The sequence below is a fragment of the Lampetra fluviatilis genome, chromosome 10, assembly GCF_964198595.1.
Source record: "Lampetra fluviatilis chromosome 10, kcLamFluv1.1, whole genome shotgun sequence".
Classification (NCBI taxonomy): domain Eukaryota; kingdom Metazoa; phylum Chordata; class Hyperoartia; order Petromyzontiformes; family Petromyzontidae; genus Lampetra; species Lampetra fluviatilis.
In genome coordinates, this window is record NC_136284.1 from 6280363 (window position 1) to 6293257 (window position 12895).

General features: G+C 42.7%; 2 protein-coding genes across 4 annotated transcripts in view; one reads left to right on the forward strand and one right to left on the reverse strand.

Moving 5' to 3' along the window:
• The window catches only part of ANKH (ANKH inorganic pyrophosphate transport regulator), a 29430-nt gene extending 25172 nt beyond the window's left edge, over positions 1 to 4258 (forward strand). For all 3 annotated transcript variants that reach the window (XM_078860303.1, XM_078860302.1, XM_078860301.1), the window contains exon 13: positions 387 to 4258. In XM_078860303.1, the coding sequence (XP_078716429.1) occupies positions 387 to 500 (114 nt within the window). In that variant the 3' untranslated portion in view covers positions 501 to 4258. The remainder of the gene's footprint in view (positions 1 to 386) is intronic.
• Positions 4259 to 8563: 4305 nt separating this feature from the next.
• LOC144934489 (eukaryotic translation initiation factor 1) lies at positions 8564 to 11094 on the reverse strand. The gene is made up of 4 exons (XM_078860304.1): positions 10892 to 11094; positions 9616 to 9779; positions 9071 to 9172; positions 8564 to 8920 (listed from the first exon to the last, which is right to left on the reverse strand). Exons 1-4 carry the CDS (start codon positions 10920 to 10922, stop codon positions 8876 to 8878), a joined length of 342 nt encoding a protein of 113 aa, XP_078716430.1. The 5' UTR covers positions 10923 to 11094; the 3' UTR covers positions 8564 to 8875.
• Between the last annotated feature and the right edge of the window lie 1801 nt (positions 11095 to 12895).

Consider the following 12895-nt stretch of genomic DNA (forward strand, 5'->3'; position numbering starts at 1 on the left):
AAACGTCATTGAGGAATTAAAAACACTTGATTATGCCGAGGTTAAGAATATGAGCGTGTAGGCACTAAACATGTACAATAGAGTACGTGAAATTTATATTTAGCATCAAAATGCAGCCTTATCGCAAGACACTGTACAGAAACAGTAGGAACATTTGTTTTATAGAGGGAACGTGGTAGTCATAGACAGGAGAAAGCAAGGTCTTGAGCCTGAAATTGAACAGGATCAGAGAGTCAATAACATGACTGGCTAGACAGAATCAAGTTCCAGACTATGGGGTTTTGTCACAAGATTTTGAATAATCTGAGATGAATGTGTATGTAATCAATGCATGTGTAAAATGTGTTTCGTGCATGAGCCAATTGATGCCTTTGTTTGTTGAACAGAGACATGAAGCACTGATAGATGGAGAGAGCATGGGCGACGGCGAAGGCGATGCGATATCTGAGACCGTGGTCATGACGGACGAGTCCGAAACGAGTGAGGACGACTACCTGTAGCCCCGGTCTTGCTGACACTGGGAAATCACCTGACGGGCCGGTCCATAGTCACTCCTCTGCTCTTACCCCCAGTGCCAGTGCCCGCTACCCTCCGTCACCTGACCCCCATCCCCCGAGATTTCCGCTGTAGCATAAAGGTCATGGCGCATGCCACACAACTACTACAGAGAGACTGCTCTATGTGCTGCTGGACCTTGTGTGTGCTTTGTAAAACTCTTTCGGAGACACAACCAAGACCTGACAGTGAAAATTGCGTTATTTATTGGAGTTACATTCAAGTATTTTCCATGGACCAGAAATACACAGTTTAAATACTAGCAGTCATTGAACTATTATAGATTTATGTTGAACTCATGCAATGGCTCCAGAGATAATAGTCAAATATGTTAACGTGTTGAATACATTTGGTTGCTTTGATCTGAGATTGGCCGATTACAACAAATGTAGACCGTCAATTGTGGGAATGAAGGTTGTGAGAATGAAAGTACTTTTGCAGAGGACCATGACAAATTGAAGCAGACAAATTGGACATCAAAAATGTAGAACCATATTTAAATTGTCTGCTGGTGCAATTCCCCATGCCATGGAGTTGAATTGATTTATTTCACCATCGGTTTAAAGCCGTCATATTGAGGAACATGACAACGGAAACTACACAGTACTTGGTAGGGGTGGGAAGAGGGCACATCTTTCAGATTCATAGGTATATAAGCGACAGCGTCCCCAAAATGCATCTGAAGAAAGAATTTAACTTTTGTTGGATAAAGAGGATTTAAAGAGCTCCCGATGCTCTCTGACCACGTGAAAAGTCTACGTGACCATATTTGCCAACCCTACCGCTTTAAGTGGCAGGCTGCCAATGTGTTTTACCATTGCTGCAAACCAATTTTCAAAACTAACCATTTGAAAGCTTTATATATAACAAAAACGTGTATTTTTGGACGTTTTTTGCTTTGGAAATCGGTATGCGCTTAAACCGTTTAAAATTTGTCAGCCTACCATGTACATGGGTACGCGAGTTTGCATTCCACATGCAACATTCCATAGGCGTAGTTTACAGCTTCACACCATTGCATATGTAGGCGGAGAGCTTCCCGTGTAGCTATGCAATTTGCTTGTGTGGGGAAGGGGCCTTCCATTTTGCCCTAGTGCCATGGAGAGAATTTTGCAGCAAATGAGAGATTAATGAATGCTTTGCAGTTTTTTCTGTTTTCAGAACAAAGGCGCTGATTGACAGTTAAGGTCACAGTGCTGCATTATATAAGCATGGCCACCGAAACGTTTTTCAGGCCAAATACAATTGATTTCTGAGGCCCAGGGCAAATTCTCCACATACTCCCAACCCCCCCTAGCCTACCCCTCTCTCTACAAGCATGGTTATAGGGTGACATGTTCAGGTTTGTAAGAGTGTTGGGTAATCCTCGATTTTGTCCGGTCGCCATCTGCATGTGAAATTTGCAGAAAGTGATAGGTATTTAAGTTTATTTGCTTGTCACCATGTCCAGAAACAAATATTTGCTTTTGGAGTGATGCAGTTCAAAAGTTAAACCAAAATGTCTCCCCAAACACCAGTTTCAGCTTGGGAACAAGCAGTTATTTGCTTTGTTTCTACATCGCCCACCTTTGTTTCGTCTTCTATCTGTGCTGAAGTTCTCTTTGCCCATCAGGATGGTTTTACATGGCACTTGTTTCCATGTATTTAATTAATACACAATAGCTTATATCTGCATTCAGTTATAATCTTTTAGCCAAAATGTGCGGTGGCTTTTTCAGCAGTATTTTAATTACAATATAGGACATGTGCAGATGTTACTTTTATGCAATATTTTGCCACTGCTTGAGTCATGCAGTAACTTTGTTGTCGTTGGTGTGGGAGTGAGCTCTTAGCTTTACTGCTATTGCTGTGTATCCATCTGTGATAGTTTTTTGGGAAAATAAATCATTTGTATATGAATGGCTCTATCCCAGTTGAATTGGCACTCAAAATGGCACAAATGCCCTATATGAAACTGGCCCTGCACATTGTCTAGCAACTGAACTCAGATCACTCCATATGTGCATTTTCACTCGGTTAGTTCTTAAGTTTATCAGTATTTTTTTAAGTATAATGTCCATGCGCCCTTTTTTGTTTTAAATCCAGAAAAATTCTGAATTTAATGAAAAAATAAGAAATATAGTTTAAAATCACTCAAGCCAACAGCAAAAAAGGTCATGGAGAGTGTGTGTATGTGTGCTTGTTGCTGGAGTGGTTACTGTATATTAAAATGTAAAATACTAAATAATACAGAATGTAATCTAAAGTTGAATGCACATGAATGCAACATCGAGAAACGGTTCACTTGTGTTGAGAAAGTTTGTTTTAGGTCTACAATCGGTTGTTTGATGGTAATGAGAAGGAAATGAAAATGGGATTCGTTGTTTTCAACATTGTTGCACTTTAATTTAAAGGTATTTGCTTTGCACAGTATAAAGCCTCCACATCAAACTGTCATCTAAGGTTCTCAATTGCACAAGAGCTAAATCCCGAGAAACTTAGATGTGATTGAGGTGTAACTTATGGCTTGGAATGCAGTTTTGAGATGGGGATTTAACAGAAATTCTAACCAGATTTTAGTTCACAACAACGAGCATCACCATTATCAGGGCCAGATTTATTTTGAGGGAGGCCTGAAGCTGTTGCAGCTTCGGATATATTCAATGTATTCTCCTTACTCTTTTATCACCAGCCATGTTTTTGATGTCATACACTCAATTGTTATGACCTTGGTTATTTTAGTATTTTTACATTTGATATGCGAATTGTGTGGCCGCATAAAAAAAATACCCTTGTATTTCAGAACATACTGTAACTGGTAGGAATACACGTCGTGATCCTGTGGAATTAATTACTTATTTTCCTGTCAGGTTATATCATGGAGATAGTATTATCTTCTTGGTTCTTTCGGTAAAGTCACGTAGAAGGGAAATAATAAAATAATAAAAATTTAATTACGTTCATTCGGATGCTGTCTTTCCAACAGCCCTGTTCTTCACCTGAGGACGGCGGCTTGCGTTGGGGCCGAAACGTCGTGAAAATTGTATTTTATTATGTTTTATTTTTATTATTTCCCTTCTACGTGACTTTACCGAAAGAACCAAGAAGATGAATCCCTGCAGTCACGAAAGCTTTAAATCGAGAGATAGTATTATTTCAGACATTGTAAAGAAATACAGATTTTGGGAGCCCTTCATTATCCCAGGCCCTGGGATACAGCCCTTAAAGCCCCTCTGATAATGCGGCCCAAACCATCAGCATTTGACAAGTAGGACGATGTGTATTTTTTTGGGGTAGAGCATGCTCAAGAAGAGCCATCTGTTGAGCAAGTTGGCACGGTCGTTGAGCATACAAGGCCAATCGCATTTTTTGTTCCCACAGTAATATCCATCGATTATATTTAAACATGTCTATTACATCTTGGGCTTCATGCGTTTAGGCTTTTGTATGCCTGATGTTTGATGCTGAGACAAGTGCATCTCTGGTATTTGTGCTTGAAAAAAAAATCTAGAAGTGCACTACATTGTTTTAATCTTATTGTTCGCATTATTTTAATGTAATACTGATGCCTTTGTTACAGTACTGTACATAAGAACAAATGTAATATGTTCTCCTTGCGGGTAATTTATTCGGTGTTATTTATACAAATATAACTGATGGACCGATAACCGATACATTATTGACGTGATTTGTATTTCGAGTAAATTAAAAAAGCTGACGTGTCTTTTGTGTGTTATCAAGGCTTATCGAATTTCAGTTGAAAGTAGACTTCATTATCTATGCTGAGCAGTATTACATAATTTAAAGTATTACATAATTTAGGATGACACTGCAGTATTACTCTGCAAACATGTACAGTATCACATTCTGTTCATGTTTGCAGTGTCGTTTGCATTTTGTTGCATTCCACCTGTGTGCAGAGGCTCTGCAGCATGTAGTGTGGTCCAGATGTCCTGTGACCGTCATTTCATTCTCGAAAACTTTATATTTTTAAAGGTTTATTTTAAAACATAAATTAATATTGAAAGGAAAACAATGTTTGGGGTCAATTATGGGGGGGAGGGGGTCACTAGACATCTTGGCCACCCTGTACATGACAGCAAGGTTTGCCTTTTCATGTCTGTCAGTTTAAATAATTTGAGTAATTACATATTGCACGTGCCTCATTATTGATGCACCAGAATTCTTGATAATTATATAATCACGAGCTGTACTACCCGGCTTCGCCCGGGACTTGGATTCACCACGCCCGGCCGCCTTTGTCTCCCCAGTGGCGATGTTCACACACCACACCAGCTAGTCGTTTCAGGTTTGATCGACCTAAGGGAGGCCCAGGACCGGTTAAAATAATCGTCACCGGTGGTGGCCGTGGGCAGGAATCGAACTCGGGTCGCCGGGTTCATAGCGCAGCGCGCTAACCACCACACTACCGCTCCCCCCACACACAAACGCGCGCACGTCCATAGGTAACCGCTACACTACAATGCATTACGCTTCCACGTGCGCGGGTCACGTGACAGATGTGACGTCACAGCTCACTTGCCGTGCAAACAATCTCTGGATTATTGCGCCCCCCCCCCCCCCAAAATATACAAAAGTCTATTTTTATAATGTTTGCATGGTGTACAGTCTGGAAAGTACCCACATGGCAAATTTCAAGTTTGTTGCATGTCGGGAAGTACGTTAAACATTTTGAACAGACACACATAATCACAAGTTTGCCTTTTATATATATGTAGATGAATGTAGATTATCGATGGTGCCTGCAGTGGCTGATGAAGCCGATCCTAGAAAGCCAGGCGCGACCACAGTCTGGCAGGTCGTCGTTGAGACCGGGGCTGCTGCTGTTTTTCTACTTTGGCATGGCTGGCATTCCAATATCTGGACAACACCTTGGGTGCACACTGCCTCAAATGTTCCTCGTTTTTTAGACTTGTAGAACAGCAGGAAATGTCCACTGGTCGCTTGCCGTCTTGAAGCTCGCAAGAGAAAGAACGCTTGGGGGCAAGAGTTTTACTGGTAGGAACCTCCTGGTTACACCAGCCCACAGGGGATTATTGTGTCCGTCGTGCAGGGAGGGGCTGGGTGGGGGAGGGGCTGGGTGGGGCTGGGTGGGGCGGGGTGGGGCTGGGTGGGGAGGGGCTGGTCACCCCGTGTTGCCCTTATAAAACTCAACGTTTAACATACTCACGCCGGCTTGTGCCCGCCCTCAGTCGGGCATATTTGTGGAATACACCACGCCGCCGTTGACCCTGGCCATTGACCGAGCAACCCAACGTTCCTACCAGCTCCCTCCGCAGGAATGTGTTATCAGGCATGGGAGCTGTGAGCGTACAATAATGACCTCTTATGCTGGTACATGAAGTACGACGAAGGACTTCGTCGTAGGAGATACGCTCTTGTCATTTGATCTTCAAGATGGCTCTGAGATTGATTTGGTGGAACTTCTCAAAGCTTCTGGTGTGACGCCAGTAAGTGGTCCGAGTTTCACAGCCATAGAGTAAGAGATGGAATAACGGCTGTGTAATCCTTAATCTTGGAATTATCTATTTGAATCGGTGGGGCACTGACTGGTGCCATGGATGGAGTTTGAGAGGCCCTCAACAGGATATTACTTCACTTAAGGCACTGAATGCACATTATACAGTGACAAGATGTATTTGTGGCATTTTACAGTAACATGGATGTCCCAATCTACAATATTAATATTTTGAATAGAAGATATTTGCTGGAGTCTAAAATGTTGGCACGTCCCAGCGGACATGCCACAGCTTAACAGTGTACTGTGCTAAATGGAAGCAGCGTCACCTGGTGGCCTCTCAATGCTCCTTTCCAATTAAATATACGCCAATTAGCTGTGATTAAAAAATAATCAGGCGATGGACCATTGACATCTACGTTTTTGTAGTTTTCGACAATTCTATACCGATTGTGGTATCGTCATTTCACGAGACGAAATGTCCAGATCTCGAAGTGCAATTAATCGTATGAAATGTCTCAAATGCAGACATCACAACACTACCTACCTCTGAAACGCTTTCAGGTGATGGTGTAGGGGGGCGGGGGGAACACTTTTCTAAGCCACTAGGTAAAAGTTCATTCCATAATCTCTTTAAAGGGATAACCAGAATATGAAAAGAAATGTAGCAGCAATACAATTACCACGATTAATATAATGGGGTGAAAGTTTGCCAACATGAAAATCTCGTTTGAAATGTAACATTAATAAAGCCATTAAGGTTACAAACAAAATGGTGCTTTATGTAGTAAACCCCATGGTCGGATTTTCCCCAATAGGCCGTAAACCGGTTTTATCAGATTGGCATTTCAAATGCTCACTACGCCGTTTATGGATTGTATGAGCAAGGTGGAATACGGTACTAATACTTTGGCCAAGCATGTAACAATCCATATTCATTCAAATTGATTCATGCATCTAATGGTGAGATCCATCGTTTTAATTCCAGTTTTGGGTGCATGAAGCCACTAGAGGCGCTAATTCCGCTTATGAAAACATTTATAAATTCTGAATAACGCGTGCCTTAGAGACCAGCGATGCCATCTAGCGGAAAGTCACAGGACACCATTAAACTAGCGAGGACAAGTTGGAGGTAAGAACCACGATGAGAATTTGGATCAGAAGACAGCATAGCGATGGGACCTCAAAACACGTTGAAGTTGGCAATGAAAATAATTGTGCCATCAAATTACGGACTAAATAATGTTCACCTTCGCCAGCTGTGTCCATCAGTCCCCTGCACCATTTCTTCATGAAATCATCCATTCAGCCCTGCACAAGTCTTCAGGGACTTGTTTGCCGTTCTTGTAGCGATACACATATCTAGTCTATAGGCATTGGCGTTATAAAGTGGGTGTGGCAACGTCTTCATCGAACGAGTAGGACCATTATAGCATGGCCACAGTACATAACATTCTGTACTTCAGTCGGCCTTGACTTCAAACGCTTGCATACGCCAGTGCAATCCAGTTTAGCGACTTTTTTAAATACACAAGTTCCGGTTCATTGTGCTAATTACCAAGGGCAACATCCAGAACAGTCCGTGCACTGCTCTCGAAAGTCTCAAAAGAGCAAAGTCTTCACAGCTGGACATTAACTAGGTCACGTAAAACGATAACTGGGCTTAAAATGTTCGTGGGCTGTATTTGGATTGTTTGCAAAGCTGCTAAAAATGACAAATTCCGAAATCTTCAAAAAATATCAACGCAAGGGGCCACAAGTGATCATCTTTTCAAATGGAACTTGGACGCAAATACAAAAAAACACGCTGTATTAATAAGTATAACCCGTAAAAACAAAGTTTCTCACTATAAATCCTTTATATGCGTGGCAGCCAACTTAATATAAAGGATTTAAAAATATATTCGCCTGTGGAGGACGCGGGGATCGATCCCGCGACCTTTGGCATGGGAAGCGAGGGCGCTACCAACTGCGCTACTCCGCCACGGCCTGTGGAGGGGTTACGCTCTGGGCTCTTACTCCGACGTTCAGCCAAAGCCATGAATGCGTTCTATTTGAATAAATGTAAAATAAAAAAAATTTGCCTAAAAAGTGTAAAATTTTGGGAATTTTTTTCACCAACAATAATTGTCTGGCACAACGAGTCTGTGTGGAAAATGTCAGCTCGATTGGATCACGGGAAGTGGGTTAAAAAACGACCGAAAGATTTGCAGTCCTAAGCAAGCAAGCGAACTTAATATAAAGGATTTAAAAAGAGCCAATCAAGATACAAGCAACAATTTTTTTATAAACAAAATCACAAATACGACAGTCAGTTAATTCCCATGTGACGTTTATCTGTGTAATGGAAAGAGTGCATGTGGATTAGCACTGGTAAACAGTTCTTGCCTTCCACTGTTGAAGCTTAGCGGACATGCCATGTTATTTACTACCGCCTGACGTCATAAGCCTTTGCCCAGGGACGTACTTTGCTGGAAACCATCTCCATCTAGATGTAATCACTTGAGCATTTAAGTAAACTTCCATAAAAAAACGATGCATTCAAAACTCTCCATTTCGGACTCGTTTATTTGAATGTGCGAAACGCCATACTCAAAAATTAAGACAAGACAATAGAAAAAGCAGCATATGTATAACAACCTAGTGGGTCATTTCCATTGGAAACACGTTTCAATTTTCGCTGTTGGTTACACTTTCCACCGTACAGAAATCTCCCTCCGGTAGTAAATTTGACACTCATTTGTATTCCAATCATTTCCACTAGATAACCTCGCTGCCCACACTAGGTTAGGAGCCATTGTTATGGGGGCCCAATTTAAAATAACACAAACGCACACTGGTAGCAACAATCATTTGGTATGTTTAGAATCCATGCACCTTGATCTGATCTTCCTTTGCAATTCCAATCTGAAAAACATCCAGACGGCACATTATTAAAACGGCAAAAAATGTATAACATTAAGGCAAACGATTAATATAAATAAAACATAAAAAATATAATATTCAGCATTGATATTTCCCCCCCATCTACCCCCCCCAGCCTTTGTCCATTCATACCTCTGCGAGGAATTGACAGATGTTCTTGCGCTGGTCTCCCTGCAGCTGGATCACCTCCCCGTACTCCGGGTGCTCAATCACTGTACCATTACAGGCAAATTTCTGCACACCACACACACACGAATCATTAGGGGGCATTATTAAATTATGTATGTAGGATTTATAAAATCACGGCAAACTAATTTTTCAATATTCTAACGTAGAAACTGTCCAAATACTGGACCCATTTAGGTCTGGAAATCGTCCAGCCGTTGCTATGGCACCCTATATTATTGCGGCATAATTAAATTTAAATGTTTAAGGATTTTAATTGCGTCCATAAATGCTACTCTGTTAAAATCTGAAAACGTGATAGCAAAAGATTCATACATTTTGTAGACATTAAGGGTTGTTTTGATTCAAATCCCATTCCAGTCATGACCGTTTGAGAATTGGAGAGTGAAAATCAAATGGGCCAACCCTGTGCAAACGAGAAGTTCCATCTCGAGGCCAAAAAAAAATATCTAAACCACCGATCCGTTTCGTTGGCGGTGTCCATCACTTGCCTTCTTGAAGGCCTTGACCAGTTTCTTCTTGTCGTACTGGTCGCCAATGCCTTGCACGGTGGTCAGGGTCTTCCGCCCGTTCCTCTGCTGGATCCTTATATGAATTGAATCATCCGTCCCCCCCGGGAGGCTCGACTCACCCTTGATTGCATCAGCAAACGGGTCTGGCCAGAGAAACAAAAAGAAAAATCACGGACACGCACGAGGTCACGCACGAACAGGGCCCCCCCGTGTGTCTCAGGACTTTCGTCATCCTGGCCCCGTTCCAAGAGGTGGGTGGGCATGGCGTGATCTTCACAAACACCCCCTCCTCCTCCCCCCCCCATGTTTTCCAAAGGATATTTATAGCCCACCACATGTTCGCGCCATAGCAACAAGGACTTGACATTTGACGTTGTCTTATGGATCCTTCCAGCTCGCAGGTGATGGTAACCAGAGATTAGTTTACAACGGCTATGGTGCCGTTTTAAAGATCGTGTAATCAACCATCCCATAATCATTCTGCCCAAGTGGAAAAATGAAATTATCATAAAATTGTAATTACCCGTTGCCACGTCCTTCCCCGTCGATTGGCATTAGACATCACCGAACAGGCTACACGAGTTAACGAATAGAACACCGCTTTGTTTTAACAAAAGCGTCAGCAGGAGACAAAGAAAAATCGCCAGGTTAAACAAAAAAAATGGTGTAAATTGCTTGCGAGCACCCATTAAATGCGCGCACAAAAACACGACAAAAGACCAACAGGGCAGAGGGAGTCACGCCGTACTAAAAACGACACGGCTATTTTTATTATCGTAATTCGCAGAAAACGCAGCCTTGCTCAGCTTCGTCCTCCCACCCCCCTTGGTGGTCACCACCCATGACACAACCCGGGTGGGGTAGCGCCCCCTAGTGGCCGTGGTGGTGGCGGTGTGGGCAGCAGCAGGGCGAGTCGGGCAGGAAGGGAGGACATTTTAGAAGCGGGGGGGAAGACGAAGGCCATTTTGTGAGCGAACCGAGCGCCAGGCCCGGCGAACAAAAGAACGGATTTGACCATTTTTTTCGTCTTTTTTCCACATTTTTACGACCGCCCCACAAACTCGTCGTCGTCAAATTACGTTTTTTTTCAAATAACACAAATACGTATTTTAATACAAGATTCAATAGCCGCGACTTGGAGAATAAACCCCGCCAACAGCCGCGCCCTGCGTGACGCGTGGCGTACATGCGCAAAAAAAAACAAAAGACAAAGGCGCCTCTCCATCGCTCGACACCGTTTGACCGTCAAACTCACCAAAAGACTGGAGGTTCTGGAAAGCGGACATACGACAGATGTACGTTTTCTTTTTCGGGAAACGGAGAGCGTAGAACGTTGATCGCGAGACGGCTGCTGGGTCCGGGGGGATGCTGGCTGTCGCGGAGCTTGACAATGGAGGAGGCGAGGGGGGCGTTCTTCTCTTCACCCTTCTCAGCGAATGCGGAGACGCCCCGTGCCGCTCTCGTTCTTTTATACCCGCGGGACCGGAAGCGGCTCCTGGCCAATGGGAACCCTTCCACGTTTCGGTGTCGTCACTAATTAACATAATATATTCGGACGGTTGCCGCTGTAGCATTAACATAATATATGCGCGTGCTGCGAAACTATTGTGTGTAATTAACATAAAGCGTACGCGTGTTATGATAATTAGCGCAATCTGGACGTTTGTAGCGAATGTATTATCTTCTTGGTTCTTTCGGTAAAGTCACGTCGAAGGGAAGTAATAAAATAATAAAAGAAGACAAATTATTAATTTATTATTTCCCTTCTACGTGACTTTACCGAAAGAACCAAGAAGTTGAATCCCTGCAGTCACGAAAGCTTTAAATCGAATGTATTATGTTAATTTGTATAATATATGCTGACATGGCAATGTACTTTGGGCTTTTCGGCGGAAACGCCGTGACGTCGCGGAGATGGAATTCGGTAAACAACGGCGCTTGAAAACCCGTGGCAGGACCCGGGGACATTTGCGTTTCTGCGTGTGAAAGTTGGGGCCACGAGTCAAACGAATCCTCATCACCCCGTGTACACAGCTCACCTCCCCAGACAAGCAGAGCCATCAATCCCTGGGAGCAGTGGAGTGAAATCTAGAGACAAGATAGATCACGTTTATTGGCGTTCTGTTGATGAATTCCTTCGTGAGATGGCAAGAGAATGTATAGAGCAGAGAAAGATATTTTGTGGTCGTTACCTTTTCAATATAAAAATGTGTGAGGATACAACAGAGGCAAGAGGCAGAGAGATTTTGTGAGATGTGAGAAATTGAGACAATGTAAGAGATACCGATGACAAACGTGACATCAGATACATGTTAAGACAAGGGACAGATGAAAGAAGAAAGATTCAGAAAATACATAAGATAACAATGTGTGAATTTTAATAGCATGTTTGTATCTAAATTCAAATAGATATTTGATGGTGTTTTTTTTTATGACGAATCTAGGGTCCCTTGAGCTGCTGATTAATTGTGGTGTTTAGCCGTATCAAACGTTTCCATTTGGCAGTCTCTTATGTATACTATTATTACGAGGAGTGATGAATTCAGATGGTACCTCTGCAGGGAATTGTATTTTTTAAGGAGGTGGGGGTGTAGTTGTAGGGGACAGGAGATGTTTGTAGTGGTTATCACTGACAGGTTTTTATTTTGGACTGGGGAGACATTCAGAGGACACTTTCCAAATGTGTTTCAGTTAGGATCAGCTCCTTAAGCAGCTTAATGCGAGCCTAAATATGGTTTTAAATATATACAGAATGCTACATTTTTCTGATAGGGCTTTGAACAAAAATAACACCAACAATTGGCTAAAATCGGTGTTTAAAAAAACTACCAATCGATCATGGGAAAGCACCATTGTGCGTGACGCTTCAAATTCCTTTGGCCAGCCTGACTTGTACAGGCGTAACCCTCGTGCGTCATCTGCCATTAATGTGATTATTTATCCACGTTAACAGAGCGCTTTATAATACGTTCGACAGAAACTGCACACAATGTACTGGGCACTGCTAAATTACCAGATGGGATTTTAATCCATTACATGATGACTTGGGTGAGTGAAGAATGCCCATTCATGGGTTCCGAATACAGTAATGTTCACATTTGGCCAGAAAAACATTTTAAATGCCATGAAGATGCCTAAACTTGCACCTTTCCACCGGGCCACATGCACCCGTGGCTGTAAACTCACAACAACATACACCACTCGGGGTGCTTCAAGGGACTGGGCTTCTGAATCTTGGGGATTTCTGGCCAGAATTTTG